General features: G+C 38.8%; 1 protein-coding gene across 2 annotated transcripts in view; it reads left to right on the top strand.

The window, feature by feature from the left end:
• The window catches only part of SPOCK3 (SPARC (osteonectin), cwcv and kazal like domains proteoglycan 3), a 139703-nt gene that overhangs the window by 58047 nt on the left and 62874 nt on the right, over positions 1-18782 (top strand). For both annotated transcript variants that reach the window (XM_044430801.1, XM_044430802.1), the window contains one exon: positions 8564-8678. In XM_044430801.1, coding sequence (XP_044286736.1) covers positions 8564-8678 — 115 coding nt within the window. The remainder of the gene's footprint in view (positions 1-8563; positions 8679-18782) is intronic.

Raw genomic sequence — 18782 nt, 5'->3', positions numbered from 1 at the left:
TGTACACATCCCTGTCCTTCTTTCCCATATAATCCTATTACTAATCCATCTGGCAGTATAAATCACAATATAAAAACAAAATGATTAATGTCAGGGTATAGTTTCTGTGATGGGCCGGACATGACTTTGCAACTAACAACAACAACAACATAGATTCTGCAGTACCAGATCTAGGCTGTAGGTAGCTTTATGGCTGGAGCACCAGGGGTGAAAAGGATCTTGGCACTGTTCTTGGTAGGACCAGGAGCAAAGACGAGTAAGGAACAAGTAAGGTCAGACACCAACAAAGAATGGCAGGTCTGGAAACTAAAAGATGAAGGTTATTCACAAACATATGAGGGTCAGGTACCAGCAAGGCATAGCAGGTCCAGATGCTAAGGCATGATCAAGAGCAGGCAGGGATCATATACTGACAAGGCATGGAAGGTTCAGAAGTGAAGGCTAGGTCACGAGTCAACAAAGATCAGGTACTGGCAAGGCATAGCAGGACCTGAAACAAAAACAGGATCAGATATCTGGCAAGGCAGTAGTACAGAGAATCCTTTTATAGAGTCTTCCAGAGCTCTCAGCTGTGTTGTTTGATTGCACATCTCCTGCTCCTTCAGGTACTTGGAAGGTGAATCATGCTATTTATCATGACAAGAGGCTGTATCATGGCTTTATACAGTATAAACAGTGCTTTTTTGTAAAAAAAAAAAAAAAAAAAGGTGCCGGAACTCACTTCGCTGGCAGTAAGCGCAAGCGCGCGAGCACACACACAGCAGAGCTGTCCCAAGAGAGCATCATCGCCCTCACTATCAGAGAGCAGATAGCAGACACAAAAGCAGCCTGCTGGCACTATGTTAATGATGTTTGCTGCTGATCTGCTGCGATTCAAAATCACTTCCTAAAATCCATTGGAAAAAAAGGTTCCGGAATGCTGTTCCGGTGCATTTGATGACAAAAAAAGCCTTGAGTATAAATATTAACCTGAGCTGCAGTATCCATTTATTCTTTAGTGGACCAACAGTGCAGAGATCAACTGGATGCTTTGCTTTGCTAGTGAGTGCCATCATCTAATTAGCATAGCAGAACATATAGAGCTGGATCAAACCTTGTGCCTTTCTTATCCTTCCTGCATTCTGGGCTTCTTTTCTGTGGATTTTATGTGCTTCTGGAAAGAAGAATGTATGTGACTCTAGGTAGAAAGTTGATAGCAGTTTTCATTGAATTTACAGCATATGTCTGGCCAATGCTAATTTGGAAATGTAGTTTGGGATAAAAAAGCAGTGATGCCTTCCCTCCCTCCACCCCCACACATAGACAAGTGGCATATAAGCATATGAAATCTAAAATTCCTGAAGTATTACAAATAGCATAGGAAAAGAAGCAGAATTTAACAATGGATGATAATAATATATGGAGTGTATAAGCGAATAAGTATTCAGAGCACTTTTAATTTATGGTTACTAAAGGAAGTATCATTGGAGATCAAAAACAAGATCGTCTGTACTATTGTATTCCTAATCACTATGGATGGGTGTGAAAGCTGGAAAATGAAGAAAGCTGACAGGAAGGAAATTGGTGCATTCAAAACATGGTGATGGAGCAGAGCTTTGTGAACAACTTGGACTGACAGAAGACAAACAAGTGGGCCATAGATCAGATCAAGCCAGAATACCCTAGAAGTTAAAAGGCCAAAACTGAGGCTGTTGTACTTTAGTTAAAGAGAAGGCTTGACTCACTGGAGAAAACAATTATACTAAGACAATCAAAGACAGAAGAAGAAAAGGAAGACCAAATATGAGATGGATTGACTCCATAAAGGAAGACACAGCCTTGAACTTGAAAGATCTGATCAGGACTGTCATAGATGAGGCATTCTGGAGGGCTTTCATTCATAGGCTTGCCATGTCAGCTATAATTTGACAGCACGTAACAATAACAAATGACTATTTTGGATTATCTGAAAATTGTTTACCTTTTGTCTCTCTTTTCCATGCTGTTAAAAAGTACAGAAACAAAGAAAGTCATTTCAAAGACTTGGCCTTGCATTTAATCACATTTAGCAATGCAAAATTGGCTATGAGAATTTCAATTAACTTTCTGCTACTGGTTTTAGTTTCCATGCTGTTTGCTTACTGAGCCTTGTATTAGCAACACCTGGAAGTGGCTTGCGTTAGGAACTTAGTGTTGTTAATTACTCCATTAGTTAGTCATCCCAGCACATTTTATAGTTATAGGGATATGATATTGTGCTCATTTGACAAAGGCCAGTGTTTTTTTTTTTTAATCTGTCAATCAAAGTCTTTGTTAAAATGCAAAATATGAACTTTGGAAAATGGAGAAGGATAAATGGAGAAATGTGGATATGGAGAAAAATAGGTTTTCCAAGGCACAAAAGGTTTGAAAACAACTCAGCTCTGCTTATTAAGCTATATTTCAAGTTATATTTGTAAGAGACCAATCTCCATGACGATTTACACAGGCATCATGTAAAAGAGCATTACTAACTAAATTTCACTTGAATTTTAATGTATTACTAAAACATGTAAACTTCAAGCTTTAGAACTGGGAGAATTATTATGAGAGATTCTGAAAATGCTTAGTACAAAAATTTCTAATGTATAAGTAGCTTTGTTGGTATTCTTAAAATATTTATATTTCGGATACTTCATTCCTCAGTTTCTAATTTATCCAGAGCATAATTCATCCATGCTCCTTGCATTACATCAGGGAGAGGAACTCTGTTTGGGTCCATGATGTAGAGGGAAACATTGGTCTGTAGCCACCTGCTGTCTTCATTTCCTAAGAATGTCTGTGAGCTCCATTAAGTAGCCCAGAGACAATCAGAAAGTTGAAGACTGTGGCAGCTGGAGTCTTTCCTTTTCTTAGAAGTGATCCCAACTGACAGGAAGAAAATGTGTTAATTTTAAAAAAGTGGACAAAAGCTAGTGGGTGATTTAGGGTATTTTGATGGACACCAAAGAAGGTGTCCAGAGCACATTGGTATAGATGTGCCATGATTCTGCTCGACAGGTGAAAATCTGGCAGTTTTTCTTGGCTTTCCAGATTCTGTTTCATTTTCTTTATGCTAGCACTGACTTGATCTTAGACAAGTCAACTCAGCACACAGATTTCTACTTTAAAAATGGTTTTCAGTTTGCATGAGGTCATTAATATTTTTTAAAAAGCTCAGGAAATGTGCAAATTTAAAAGTGGAAAAAGAATACAGGTGAAAGTGAAAGAATGAATGTGGGGACAGACTAAAAAAAGCTGAAAAATAACAACTAAAGCTAATAATTAAAATATGCCTATTTGATCTTTGCAAATGACATAACTCTAGTGGAAAACTGTAATACTGATCCTGAGTTAGATGAAATAGACAATGACAATTTCCTTGTGAAGTAGGGAGAATAGGAAGCTAACAGTGAAATCAAGAGAAGCTGCATCTGACAGGGATATTTACTAAGGGAATCCACTGAGCTGAGCATTACATAACAGACTCGTGAATGGGATAAAATGTTATAAAAATGTGAACCCATTTATGCAGATTTTAAGATAGAGACTCCATTTGCACCAATGGCACTACAAATGCAAAGATTTCAGTTCTTAGTGTGTACACCAATCTCATGCGATTTCTGGAAACTGAAGAAAGTCCATCAGGCTGAAACAAAATGGATTTACCATCATCCCATGTCATCATATATGGTGCCTGATGGCAATAAACTGACTCTCCCTGCATTACACTGTTAAAACGCCAAACAAAAATGTATAAATTCAGCTGAATTGTCTATTATGAGTAGGCTTGTCACCAGGCCATGAATGGGTGATTAGCAACTTCTATAAAAGAAAGTGAATGTTCCTTGGTGGCTGAAAAGCTCTCTTCTCCACCTTCATAAAATGATACCCTTCAGTTGGTGTAATGTGCAGACAGTTTTTATGGCAGTTATAACTGGTGAAAAGAGAGCTGAGAGTTTTTAGCTGCAATTTGCTCCCATGTTTCTGTATGCATACAGCTGACAATAAATGGATTTAAGGTCCACAACTTTATTATATGTTCTGCGGAGAGCATCACGCCAAATTACAGGCATCTTGCAAACTGGGAATTGTCTACTCGAGTTGCACAACAGCATGCTGATTTCTAGGGCTAGATATGTCAATTAATCAAGCCATGCTTTGTTTTGCCTGCTTACCACAAAGGTATGTCAGGGAGGCTGCTGATTGCTTAATTCCACACAACAGCTTTAGACAGGTCAAAGCCATCAGAACCCAAAGTCAGTCTCATACCCCCTGAAGCCAGTAGATAATGGGAGGTAGTTTGGAATAAGCTATCCTTCACCATTATTAGGTTGAATCCAGTCCTCATATGAGTTGAGGCTTACCTATGTAATAGGATTTCCATTGTGTGATGAGACATCCTGTTCTCTCCTCTCTGCAAAGCCTTTCACATAAACCTTCACTTGCTCTGGAGTTTCTGTCAGTTCTTTGGAGCAGATTTGGGAGCTGAATAAGGATACCCAGTAAGATGTTGCAGATAAAGCTGTGTGTGTGTGTGTGTGTGTGTGTGTGTGTGTATAAAAATGCAATAGTCTTTCATAATAATTAACTTCAAAAGTCACCAACCTTTGCTTTCATATCATGCACAAGGGATAAACAAGTCTGTAATGCACATAAAAAACAAACACTTTTAGTTTGATAGTGGTCATTTTGTCTGTATAGGTCTATACAGATGTTGTATTTCTAGATAATTCCAGGGCAGATGGCTTATGGTCTAGTTAGCAATATCTATATACCTGTATAATTTTTTTCATCTAATTTGTCCTCTTGCTGAATCTCTTTTCTAGGTGAAAACCTTGAGCTGGTGAGGAATCAGGCAATTTTGTCTCGCTGCTGTTTCTGTAAAAATTTCCCATTTCTGTGTCATAATTTAATATAGTAGGTAGTGTCAGAAGATGAAGCTTTACTTCTTCTCAAGATGGTTTTTCCTTTCTTCTCTCCTTTTTCTTGTTGCTGCTTGACCTGAAGCAATGCCTGCATGTTCATCCTTCAGCTGGCAAGGCAAGGATAGCCTCATGCCTCCCAGTCTATTTTTAAGCTTCAGAGGACCTGTTTGTTTGTTTGTTTGTTCATTTTTGAGGCTTCCTTCCTTCTCAGTATACCTGGCTGAATCTGGATGTAGCATTAAACTGTAGTTTAGCAGTAAGTGCATAAACCGTGGGCTTGTGTGTTTGGCAAGGAGTGGCATCGAGGTGGCAGGCAGCAGAGGACACAGGCAGCAACAGGTAGCCAGGTAGGTAGAAGAGACGTCCCAGGTGGAACAGCTGCAGCTGCTACTTTCACCTCAATTTCTTCAGAATGCATTTAGGTCCTATACTTGGGCCAAAACAATCTGTGAAAATGGGTTTCTCTCTCTGTCATAATACTAGATCATCCCATGGAAGGTTCAGGACAGATAAAAGGAAGCACCTCTACATAAAACATATACCATATGGAAGGTTCAGGACAGATAAAAGGAAGCACCTCTTCATAAAACATATACCATATGGAATACACATGGAATTCACTTTCAGAAGATGTAATGAAACCCAGCAGTTCAAATGGCTTTAACATTTCTAGAAGAGAAGGCCAGCAATGGATATTAATCCTTTTCTACTCATGTCTTCCTTGTGGGATCCTGTGAACAGCTGGTTGGGCATTGTGTGAACTAAATGCTGGACTAGTTGGAACTTGGTCTAATCCAGCATGGCTTTTCTGTGTTTTTATGAGCAGCTTCAGTTCTGTTTCCTGGCTACAAATTTGCTGGCTACAAATTTGGTAAAGCTCGTCACTGCTGTGCTCTTCCAGAGACAGATGTTATGTGCTCCAGGAAAGTAAAGTGCAAACTAGATGCAGTGATAATTACATCATTAGCCTTTGAGTGATTATTTTAAAAACAAAAACAAATTAAAAAAAACCAGTGGTGGTAGTGTGCAAACTTAATTAGAATCATGAGCCCTTTGAGAGTGAAATTTTGCTTTTCATCAATGCCTTAGTCCTGATCTGAATTGGGGTGCCTTTGAATGTTTCATGTCCTGGTATTAAATTGGTCATTGGATATAGATCAAAATCATGGTGGGGGCGAAGGGCTAAAGTGCTCTACTTGAAAGCCATAGAACTGATCCAGTTTGCCCTCTACTGCAGTGGCAAATAACAAACCTACCTTATCTTTTCAGATGTTACATACTTCTTTAATAAGAGAATGTTGCTCCCCCCAACACACTTCATACATTTTCAATATACTGTGAATGGATGCATGGGAGTACAGAAATAACCACGCAAAATGTTTGAACATTGAAGTATTTTGGAGGTTACACCAATTGCTAATGATGCACCAATTGCATCATTCAATTGCTAAATGAATGATGTAATGGAATATTGGTTTTAGCCTTTTTTCAGCATGGCTGAATTGTAATGTGCATTTCCCCATTTTAGTTGTTAACTGTGTAGATGATATTGCATTACTAAATTATGCCAAATGATTTTTAATTTTCTTTTGTATATTTTATTAAAATGTGTCTACAATGTTCTGATTTGAACTGGGCACATTTCATTGACTGTTATTGTTGCTAAGCGTGTGAGTCATATTTGTATTTAGATTTACGTTAAGGTTCAGAGTAGGAAGTATATCAATCCTGTCTCCTCCCTAAATTTAAGGAAATGAATGCAACATTTTTATACAGCTACTATTTTTCCCTGTGCCATGCCTTCTGTTGCATACTGTTTGCACTTATATACTGTGTTTCTGCTTATGATGGGGATTGGGTAAAAGCAGTACTTTCTGGAAATGCTGCAGTTATCATTTTTCTGCTGTAGTGTGAAGTTGCTGATAGAATTGCCTAAGCTACAAGTATGATGATATGATACCAATTAGTAGCTAAAGTAGGAAGACCTAAACCATACCATAAGAATGCTGGAAGAGACTAAATGCCTGTCTAATCCTGCATCCCAGAGTATCTAATCGAATGCCTCTGGGAAGCTCACAAGTAGAATGTGAGAGTGATACCTCTCTGCATACCACCTTGGAATCTAGAAGGCGGTAGATAAAGAGTAAACAAAATCTTCCTTGTTATGCTTATCTTTGTGTGTTGATATACTTAACATTAGAGGTCTTCCTTTATCAACTTGCATTTTAGGTCAAGCGGAAAGGTAAAGAATGTGAAATATAGCAACAATCTTCTAAGCAGAACATTTAATGACAAATTAGACTTGAGAAAATTGTAATATTTTTGTACAGTTTCATATCTATCACTTTCATAGCCCACTTCTTAGCTTAATTAGCTTGTCTTAAATAGCTCATTGGGTGACCTCTATTCACCCAAGAATGCTGTCTGATTCAATCTGCCACCTACAGCACTTCTGTTTGCAAAAGTTGTGCTTAAAATGCCGGTAGAACATTTGTCCCACTAGCGATAGAATCTCTTAAGTATTAACTGACTTTCCTCAGTGTCAATACAGTTTTATGTTGTTTGCGCCAATCAAGAATTTGTAAAAGCAGTTGGTATGATAGCAGAATTCTATGTATGTCTGCTCAGAAGAAAACCCATTGAGCTCAGTGTGGTTTACTCCCAGGAAAATGTGTATAGGATCATAACCTGAAGCAAAGGTTTCAAATTAATAGTTTATACGCAAATAAATTGGAAATTAACACAAGCCAAGTTTGTCCATCATATATGGAAGTACATCTTTGAATATGGCTTTTACCTGCTTAGAACAGCCTAGTGTTAGTGAGCAGTATCTAGTACTATTTTTGCACTCCTACCTGATTTGTGGCAAAAGTGGGGCTGACCACTTGTGCAAATGGAAAACCACCTGTTCAAAAAGCAATCCTGGAAGCAAATGAAAACGCTTCTCTTTGGATTGGGAGAAGTCAGTGGACCTTTTTTTCCCCTGGCAATTTCTGCTGACCTCCTTCATTCCAGAAATGAACATTTCCACTATTTTATGGTGTCTTGTCACTAGCACAGCAAGGTCCACGCTGTGCTAGTGCTAAGTCCTGCTGGCATATAGACAGACTTGGATACTGCCCAGTAAGTTTTTCCTGCTTAGTTCTTTTAGGATAATTCACACAACTAATGATTTTCCCATTGAAAAACTATACCCATTGATGGCACACATTTAATCAAATTCTATCCCAGCTAGCCAATATGTGATACATATTTAGGATTACTGATCTGTCATATGGTAGTTGTGCTTGAAACATCTTTCTATGAATCTGTACAGAGAAACATGTTAATGTCAGAGCATCAAAGCAGTGATGGGAGGCTTCAAGAGGGAAATGTTAACAGGAAAGTATTTAGGGTACAGTTGAATCCATGGTTAACTTTGCTTAGGCAGTGTTAAATAAAGTAGGTCAGAACTGTGCCCATGTGCTAGATTACACCCTTTATTACACTGCATATGTTTTTGGAAAAAAGTGTTAGGTCTAGTATGGAAAACATTTAAGAGTTCCCACTGAGGAATTTATAATTCCACCATAAAGATCTCAATGACTTATAATTGATGTAAAGGATTAAAAAAAAACATTTTCTGCAATTGTTTTTAGCTTTAGACCCAGCTAAGGATCCATGTTTAAAGATGAAATGTAGTCGCCATAAAGTATGCGTTGCTCAAGATCAACAAACTGCTGTTTGCATCAGCCACCGGAGACTGACGCACAGGTAAATATCTGCATGTTATTAATTAGTTCTTAGTAACTAGTACTGCAAATATGGAATTCCGTTAACTGCTGCATTTTCACTACATCTCAGAGTAGAGGTCAGAAAAAAATGTGTGTGGGAGAATTAACATATTGTGAGAATTCTGTGCATTAAAAAGAAACCTTCATGGACTTGAAGAAGAGTAGATTTCAGAATCCTTTCCTACAGTGGTTCCTTTGATGAGGGAATGTAAATGGGATTTGACCCTGCACAGATTCTGCTATTTTTCAGTGAGGTGCCAGCTGAAGCAGTCTCTGATTGCAGCCACATTGGATTGCCATGGTCATTTCCATATTTCTGCTAGTTCTGTGTTCATACCAGTTCTCCCAGAAAGGTACCTGATTATTGCCTACATCACTGAGATAATTTCTAAAAACATTTAGTTGTATTATGAAATCAGTAGAGAATCTCCAGTGTTTCTGTCCAAAGTGCACCACTGAAAGCCCATGTGCCCCTGCAAACACACTTTCAACTTAAATGTGCAGTGTATAGGTTGCAAGCCAACCTATATTTCTGAAATGGCCAGTTAGTTAATGGCAAACTAACATACAGTACCATTTTATAAAATTAGTATATGTTGATTGCATTATTAATGGTAAAACAGTAATAGTCACCTACTTGAAAGTACCACAGTGACCATTTCCATAGGATTTCATTAAATCTGCTCCATCATCATTTTGCAGATTGTCAGGTGCCGTTTGTTCTCTCTGGTTATTGATGGAATTGAATTATTTTTACTTTCCCCAAATTCCCAAAAAATCTGTATATGGGGAAAATGCAGTTTTACTATTTCTCCATATCCTTTTCTATAATCACATGTGTGTAAATTTTAGGAAAGTAAAATAAAGCAGTCATCCAATTTGAAAAATCTGCATGCATTGGGAAAAAAACTGATTCCTAGAAATAGGAACTCGTATGAATCTGACATCTCTAATATCACACTGTGGTACTCTGAGCACCATGGCTGTAAACTGCTGTATGGCAATGGAAAAACTGAGCTCTTTCTTCTCCTCTCCTCTCCATAATGAGAGGATAGTCCATACTCCCTAATGTTGTGCTGGCTGGTAAGGAAATCTGCACTATCTCACATAATTACTGAGATAGCAGTTCTGCCATCATATCTTCCCATTGCCATCTACTTAGGATCAAGACAGGCAGTGGAAAATATGACCTAGTAGCTTCCTTCCTTCACAGTGCTCAGAATGTGTGTGATTGAGGCAGTCTCCCAGCAAAGCCCAGTAGTCGTGAGCTACCACAAAGAGTAGATCACTGTATTTTTTTAAAAAAACCTAATATTTCTAGTGCGTTTTATTCTTTGGTATTATCGGTTTAATGCTGCTTTTATTACGTATTTCACCTTGAGAGTTTTGACTGTAGGGCTGAAGAACTGAAATGGCAATGAAATGATAATTGAAGTCCGGGCCCAATTCAAGGTGTTGGTTATGACCTATAAAGCCCTAAATGGCTTGGGACCTGGATATCTAAAGGAATGCTTGCACCCATATATGCCCTCCTGCTCCTTGAGATCAGCAATGGATGCCCTTCTCCGGGAGCCCTCTGTGAGGGACATTAGGAGGGTGAGCACCTGGAGGAGGGCTTTCTCTGCCGTGGCGCCCCATCTATGGAATGCGCTCCCCAGAGAGGTCCGCCTGGCACTGTCATTATTTGTTTTTCGGTGCCAGGCTAAGACCTTTTTATTTAAAACTTATTTTAATTGCTGAATTATTATATTTATTAGGATTTTAAATTAGCCGAGAATGCACTGGGGGTTTTTAATTTATATATATATATATATATATATATATATATATATATATATATATATCTTTGTGAGCCGCCCCGAGGCTTTGTTGCGATGGGGGCGGCACAGAAATGTTTTAAATAAATAAATAAATAAATAAATAATCCATTCAGGTCTCTGCTTCTAGGAGAAAAGCGTCTTCTCTAATTAACCCAGAACATGAGGCAGATGCCTTCTGAGATCAGAGGAGAGGCCAACCAGATAGCCCCTCCTGCTGATTATTGGCACCACATGAAAATGGTGTATTCTGGCATGGCTTAATGTGGGCAGAGGATGAGGATGTTCCTGGGAATCACTGTGTAAAGCTGACAGTTGCACATTTGAAAGAAAAGTGCTCTCTAATATGTATTATAATTTCTTTATTACCTGATATATAAGATTACACTCTTGCAAAAGAAAGAACAAAGTACTTGACCTCATGTCTCATATGCATGCATAAGTCAAATATGCATTTTATAGGATATTTTGTTTATAATTCACTGGGACCTATTTTAACATAAAGGTTCTTCTTTTCTTCAGCAAGGGCTGCTTCTTGATTTAATAGATATCACTTAGCGAATCCACATGGTGGATGCTATTTTGCTAGTTGATCCAGTTGAAAGACAAGTTTATCCTTTGCATGCACAGGCTTCTATCAAGTTATGTTAATGCTTGTTCATAATAATGTTTAACATGTAAATATATTCCTGTATTCTGTTGCTTTTCATTTGATATTTCTCCCTCTAGTAATGCAGTATTTCTGTAAAAAATGAGACCCTTTCAGTTTGAGGGAACACATTTTCTTGCCAAATCCTTAAATTTATGCAATCATTGGCGGCTGGTACACACAATTCTCAAAATAGATAGTTTTAATTGAGTGCACCTGCACTGCTTAGGAAAGCTTACCAGTGGGTTTGATTTATTTTTTAGTTGTTTCTTGCTTCACAAAAATACTAGCTTGTTTTGATAAACTACAGATTTATTAAGAACTAAACACGATTGGTTATCAAGAAGCTTTCTTCCTAATAGAGGGCAAATAAACACCTGGGCCATTATGGTTCATTTTCCATGCAGCCTTGAATCCCCTTGCTTACAGAGTTGAAGCTGATGGAAGTCAGAATAAGTTTTCCATGCATGTAGGGAAAAAATTGGGTGAATCTTGTAGGCCAGTCCACCTGCACTTTGTAAGGTGGCTGATACCATGGATATATTGTACTAATGATGAACCAGAGGATTTAGATTATACATTAACCTCCGTGATAAATAGTGTATGTAAAATATTATTAACAAGTATCCACTAGTAAAAGTAGTAAAATATTTATTTAAAAGTATGTAAAATATTATTAACTAGTATCCACTCTTTATGAAATTTATTTATTTATTAAATGTATATCCTGCCTACTTTTTTCTTACAAAGAACTCAAAGCAGCTCACATAATTCTCCTTGTCCTGCTGTCAGTGATATCCCCACAATGACAACCTTATGAGGTAGGTTGGGCTAAAAGAGTTCTTTTACTGACCCAAAGTCACCCAGCTGGCTCCATGGCCAGCAGGGACTAGAACACAGGTCACCTGAGTCCCAGTCCTGCCCTCTAAACCACTACACCACACTGGCACTCACACTACTCTCTTGCAACACAGCCAAGCAGGCATGTCTCCATTCCCCCAAGGCACCTTTGAAATAAAACCAATGGAAAGTGGACTGAAGATACTACAGTTATTTCCTGTTGGCAGGAAGTAAAACTGAATGTTACCCGTCTCTTTTATCTCACCCTCTTTCTCATCAAATGATATGTGAACTCCTTGCTCATTCATCTAGCAGTATCCTCTTCCCTAGTACTTGCATCAAGTGCTAGAAAGCCTTTCCAGTTTACGCCCCTGCATACTCTGCAATAGTTCACTTCCATGTCAACTAGCCTTTGTCCATAGCCCAGCTGACAAACATTTCTGGCCAACTGGGCTACAGTAGAGCTATAAGTGTGGTTTACAAATTAAATAAATAAACAGGCATCTTGCAAATATCAATTCTAGGCAATGCCATTCACTGAGGCTGCCTGTAACCTTTTCAACTTTGAAGATTGTAGCATCCAGTGGAGAATGAAAGGAACACAGAATTGAATGTTGCCTTTGTATTTCCCCTTCCCTGAAAAAGACATGGATAGCTGAAGTGCTACCAGAATACTGGGTATGGTGGCAGAGGCTCACTCCTTCCCTCCCCACCCTCCAGAATGCCACAGACCTTTCTCTCTGAAGCTAATATGCCAACTTTAGCAATCACTGCAGAAAGTATTGCACTGGCTGCAAGGGAGGAGGGAGGGTATTCTGAGGTCAAAATCTAGTGGTCATAGGATTACGGCCTTAGTTCGCAATCCTATGCATATTTAGTTATGGTAAATAATTGAACTTCTGAGTAGGCGTGCATTGGGATTACACTGTCAGCTTCTCTCCCTCTCCTCTCTTTTTGCACAAAATACTCCTCATCCATTTACTGTTTAAGTTTTCAACACAGATGTTAAATGAAAGCTGGGAAGGGGTATTGTATAATTATAATTTATGGAATGTGCTCCCCAGAGAGGTCCGCCTGGCGCCGTCGTTATTTGTTTTTCGGCGCCAGGCGGAGACCTTTTTATTCAAACGTCATTTTAATTGCTAATATTATTTCCTTATTTTATTCTTTGGCCAGGGTGACTTATTTTATATTGTAATTCATTTTTATATTTTTAATGTATTATATTTTAATGTTTTGTGAGCCACAGGAGCCACAACTATTTGTGAGCCATTCGGCGGATGGGGCGGCATAGAAATTTTCTAAATAAATAAATAAATAAATAAATAAATAAATAAATAAATAAATAAATAAAGTAAGTAAGTAAGTAAGTAAGTAAGTAAGTAAGTAAGTAAGTAAGTAAGTAAGTAAGTAAGTAAGTAAGTTCTGGAGTGCTTGGGGGCACCTCCTTGCAGCTTCCTGGAATCCAGCTATAAGTTATATTTCCCTAATGGCCAATATGTTAACTTTTGTTACTGACTTCTGCAATTTTCCTCTTTTGTATCGCAAAACAAGCCTATCCAGTCAGCCTTAACATAATAAAGACTTTAGCTGGAAAGCCTTTTGTCCTGATCTGCTTGCAAGGGAAGAGAGTAGAGCAGCTGTCAACACTGTGCACCTTCTGTGCCACCGTGGTGCTTCATGGAGATGGTGTGGTTGAATCTCTGATTAGCCTTGCACAATGGCGGGAGAATGGGCAGTTGCAAAGCATTTTTCCTCTGCTTCCCTAATTTTTTTTAGAGTCTAACTAGAAGCCTGTAGGTCGAGCAGTGGAGGCCTGCATTACCTTAAATTAAAACCATTAAGGACTGAAGATATGTTTGGGTATTTGTGACTGGTGCAGTCTGTGAAATCAGCATTGCTCTCATGGTGAGTTGAGATAGTCTGGTATTTTGATATTCTGGGTATTCTTAATAACAACATTTTTACACCTGACTGAGAACATAAGCAGCTGACTTTTGCATACCCCAAGTGTTAATGGTGTTTGGGAAGAGTGTACTTAAATGTACCCAATCACTGGGATTAGGCAATAGAAGTTGAGTATGGCTTGTCATTGAAATTTATTTTTTGATCCCAGCTGAGATAACAAACCATGCTACACAACCCTGTAAGTCACAGTCCAGCAACAAACTACAGGTTATCTTTGCAGATTGTTCATGGTTAACAAGAGATGGCTTATTAGTGCAACTGGGTTCAGAGAATAAGAGAACCTACAGTTCAACATCAGCCCATGGTTCAAGGACAGTCTACCTTGAGCATAGCAGTTTAGAGCAAGATCAGAGCAGATTACAGCAAGCTTCCCCCACTGGTCAAGGGCCTCTGGGATATAAGCAACCAAGCTTCCAGGGAGTGAATGAACGGGGAGAGCAAACAGGAGTTTGGTGGTGGAGTTGTTGTGGAAGAGAAGACAGAGGCAGGCAGAGGCAAAGCAGAGAGGACCTGTGCTAGCCCAGCAAACAGTATTTTGTTTTTTAAGAGGCTGTGTGCTGTGGAAGATACAACTGAAGGGAAAGTTCCTGATTAGCTGATTAACTGAAGGGAAATGTTCTGATAAGGTAGCAGCAGTTGTGTGGATGGGGTAATTCATTCTGGTTCCTGACTCCAAGCAGAACAGATTAGAGCAAGCTGCCCCAGCTGGTCTAGGGCCTCTGGGATACAAACAGCCGAGCTCCCAGGAAGAGCAAGCAGGAGTTTCATGGTGAAGGTCAAGCAGGAGTTCCCTAACATCTCTTCTCTTTTTTGCTTCTGTCCGTCCCCCCTACCCATCCACCCACCCACACTTCTTTTCTTCCTCATAACACACTCCCATTTGCTAGTAGGAGTGTGTAGTTAACCTTTAGTGAAGACAGGAGAAAGCACCACTTGTCACAATAGCCCACAAAGAAAGAATTACAAAGGTTGCACAAACAATGGGCCAAGAAGACTCCACAGTGGTGGTGACCTTAAACAACTGTGCAGTGTTTCTTACCTGAGGACAACATGGCCCATGTATGCAACAAGTGCAGGCTAGTAGCTCTGTTAGAAGAAAAGGTGAGAGTGCTGGAGCAGTGAGTGTCTACCCTTAGGGTAATAAAAGAACATGAAGAGTTTTTAGACATAGCTGTGGAACTGCAACAACTAAGTGTAGTCCAGAAGCAAGATGTGCATCAACAAACTGGGGCAGAAGAAGTGAACCTTGAGGGAAGGGAAAATGAGGAATGCCTGGAACAGGGTGACTGTTAGATGCAGAAGAGCTAGAAGACATTCTGTACCAGTGGGAGCAGTGGAATTCTTGAACTGCTTTAAGTTACTTGAGGAAGAAATGAGTGGAAACCCACTGTGAAAGAACTACATGATGCACTGAATAGCTCTGAAGAGTAGACAAATAGTCAATCGGGTAAGAAAACGATACCAAAGTTTGCAACAACAAAAGGGGAAGAATGATAGTTGTGGAAGATTCTCCATTCTCACCCACTTGCAAACTAAGACTGCCAGGGGAAGCTTTGACAAATAAAATCAGACTTTGGAGCAATAAGGAGTAAAATAAAAAACACTGGGGCTCAAATATTCTTCTCCCCAGTCCTACAAGTACATGGAAGAAGAGCTGATAGGGAAAGTGAATTCCTTCACATGAATGACTTGCTACAAAAGTGGTGCTGTAAAGAATGTTTTGGATTCTGGACCACAAGCTAAGGTTCCTGGAAGATGGACTATCACAAAAAACAGAAAGCATGTGTTTGGCCTTTACATGAAAAGTTTATCAAGAGGGCTTTAAACTGAAGATACAGGGAGATGTGCAGCATGGCATACCATCACCTGACAATATATTTCAACAGAGAAAAAACCTCAAGCTGTGCCTCACTTTAGTCTCCCAAGAAACATAGGGGCACAACAAGAATGAACTTTGCTTTCACTGCACCAATGCCTAGAATATGGGAAACAACACAAATTTGTGTTCAAAGTACAGAAGGGCAATTACTATCTTATAGGAATAACTGAAACTTGGTGGGATGGCTCAGATGAATACAACTCTACAATTTATGGATACAACCTGTTCAAGAAAAATGGAAAGGATAAAAAGGGAGGTGGAGTCACACTGTACATAACAGACACATATATCTGCACAGAAATACAAGAAGAGGAACTTAGCAGCCCCACTGAAAGCATCTGTCTTAATTTAAGAGAACAAAAAATTAGAAAAACATAGTTATTGGCATGTATTACCAACCACCCCGTAAAAAAGAAGGGCCCAACCTTTAAAAAGCAACTTGCCTGTGTTTCCAAGAATAATAATATAGTCATCACGGGAGACTTGAATTTCCCTGGTATATGCTGGGAGACAGTTTCTGCCAAACATGGCCCCTGCAAGAGATTCCTAACATGTGTTGCTGGCAATGTTCTCCAGCAAAAGGTAGAGGAAGTAATGAGAGAAACAGTTATACTCAATTTAATACTAACCGGTATGATCTAGTGGACAAAATAGCAACGATGGAACCCCTGGGGGTAAGTGACCATGTGATACTTGGATTCTTAATTATAAAGGAGACAAAGGTTAACTGCAGCCAAACATATACCCTGGACTTCAAGAAAGCCAACCTTAAGAAACTCAGAACAATGAATGAGGCATAGACATGGAGAAGGAGCAGTGGACACAGCATCAAAAGGCGCATAGGACACCTTTGATGCATATAGGACAGGAGACTCAGTAGTGTCTCTATTCCTCAAAGTGATTTTCCTTTTTAGTGCAGGAAAGCAATCATGTTCACTGGTTTGCCTGATTTCAGAAAAGATTTTATAAGGTGACTTACTTGTGCTTTGAAGACCTCTGGAATTAGTTCATGTTAAACACATGGAGATTTGTGATTGGAAGACTGAACACTCCTCAGATATTTTGCATATAGCAAAGTTAGAGTTCTGATAAAAGAATCTTTGGTTTGCATTCATTACTTTTAAAGGTAAAAAGTAAACAAACCTGTGTCTGTGAGTATATTGATTTCTGATATCAGGCAGATGAAATTTTATTTTTTCCCCTGTAGTTCTAGTTTTTGTTAGAGGATCTATCAATGTATTGTTTTCACACATTCAGGAAATATTTTCATTCCATGTTATATTTAACTAAACAAGGCTGAGCAATCGAGTTCAGCTTTGGTTAATATTTTCATGTTATTTATTTCAGTTGATGGGTACATTCAGACATCTCATTGCATAGTATGCTTCTTCCCATTGACAGGTACTACTTCAGAGAACAGGCTATCATGTTGTAATTACAGTCATCATGTGAATAGCACCGTTATCTGTATCCACCTATAATCTTATATCAGCACAAACTGAATTCCTTGTAAGGATCTTGTTGTAAGGATTTTTTTTCTTTGGCTTCAAAAACTAGTATTTTTTCCCCTCACTTTTCCTTTTATTTACAAATGTCTTCAAAATTATGCTCACCAATAGATATAGCAAATTCTAAAATGGTGCATGTCACATATACCTTGCCAATCAGTCCTAGCTACATTTTTGGCATTAATAACAATCTCCTCTTTCCCATACATACAGTCATTATAATGAGTCAATTAATGGAAGAGAAGAGTGTGAGTCCCAACTCTAGCTGTGGAGAATGATCATTGCACTGTATCACAAAGAGCCAGGAATTTTACAGCTTATTTCTTTTATTGGGCTTCTTGCATCCTTTGTGGGGGCAGAAGAGTTTTAAGTGAAAGGTAGTGAGGTGGGGGAAGTGTCTGGAAGCCCATTAATTTTAGAAACTATAGTAGTAAAATGGAGCAGGAAAAACAGCAGGAATAATGGCTGTTTTGATGTCTTCATATGCTTAAGCGATAGGCCTTCAGCTCCAGATAAATAAGCATAAGACTTGGTAAGAAAAGAATTCTAGATAGAAAGAATAGAAAGCCATTAATTTATTTTTATACCACTCTCCTCAGTCTTCTCCCTAAGCTACTCCTGATTTCTGCACTATAGTAACATGGGGGAAAACATTTCCTTTTCAGCTCTCAGAGGTGATCAGTTATATGCCCTGAAGCATGATATTTGGTTACCCTTGTCTGTGATGGATGATGTGACAAAAGCCTAGAATAAATTCAGAAATAATATTCTGCTGCAATACTGACTACATTATATACAATACACAGAGCAATATCACTTATTCTGGCTATTCTCTGGAACTAGATAGTAAGGACTGAAGTCCTTCAGAATATGACACTGATTCACATTGTTAGAATGCTGTTACAGTGAGTTGTGTTCTCCATGAATGTATGTTTCAGAAACTTTGCCAGCAGCTTGGAAAATACTTGTATGTTGGGTCAGTGCTAAACAAAGTCATTTGCGCCATCAGATATCATATCAGGAAAGCAGTACATACATTGAAATAAGTAATCATGAAGGTGTGTGGAACAACTGGGCAATCAGATGTTTAATAATACTTGGCTTTCAGTGGAACAATTTCAGAGTAAGAGAGGGACAGCCAAAATAAAGTGGACTTCTATTCCCCTGTATTCTTAGTTCAGATATAATAGGTGGTCCTAATGGAATCTCAGACAAATGCACACATTTTTCTGCAAATATAAAAGAATAGAAACACTGCTTATAATGCCCAGATTCACATTATCAGGGAAGGAAAATAAGCCACCTTAGATGATTTTTCTGCCCCATGTGTGCTGGTTGTATGCTGCCAAATTAGCAGAATCACCTTCCCTTCAGTTTATTGTGTTGTCCAAACCCACTGAGGGACCAAAGCCTATTAAAGCCA

This window comes from Varanus komodoensis, unplaced genomic scaffold (assembly GCF_004798865.1).
Source record: "Varanus komodoensis strain SLA01 unplaced genomic scaffold, ASM479886v1 scaffold21, whole genome shotgun sequence".
Classification (NCBI taxonomy): domain Eukaryota; kingdom Metazoa; phylum Chordata; class Lepidosauria; order Squamata; family Varanidae; genus Varanus; species Varanus komodoensis.
This window is presented reverse-complemented; position numbering and strand designations above follow the sequence as displayed.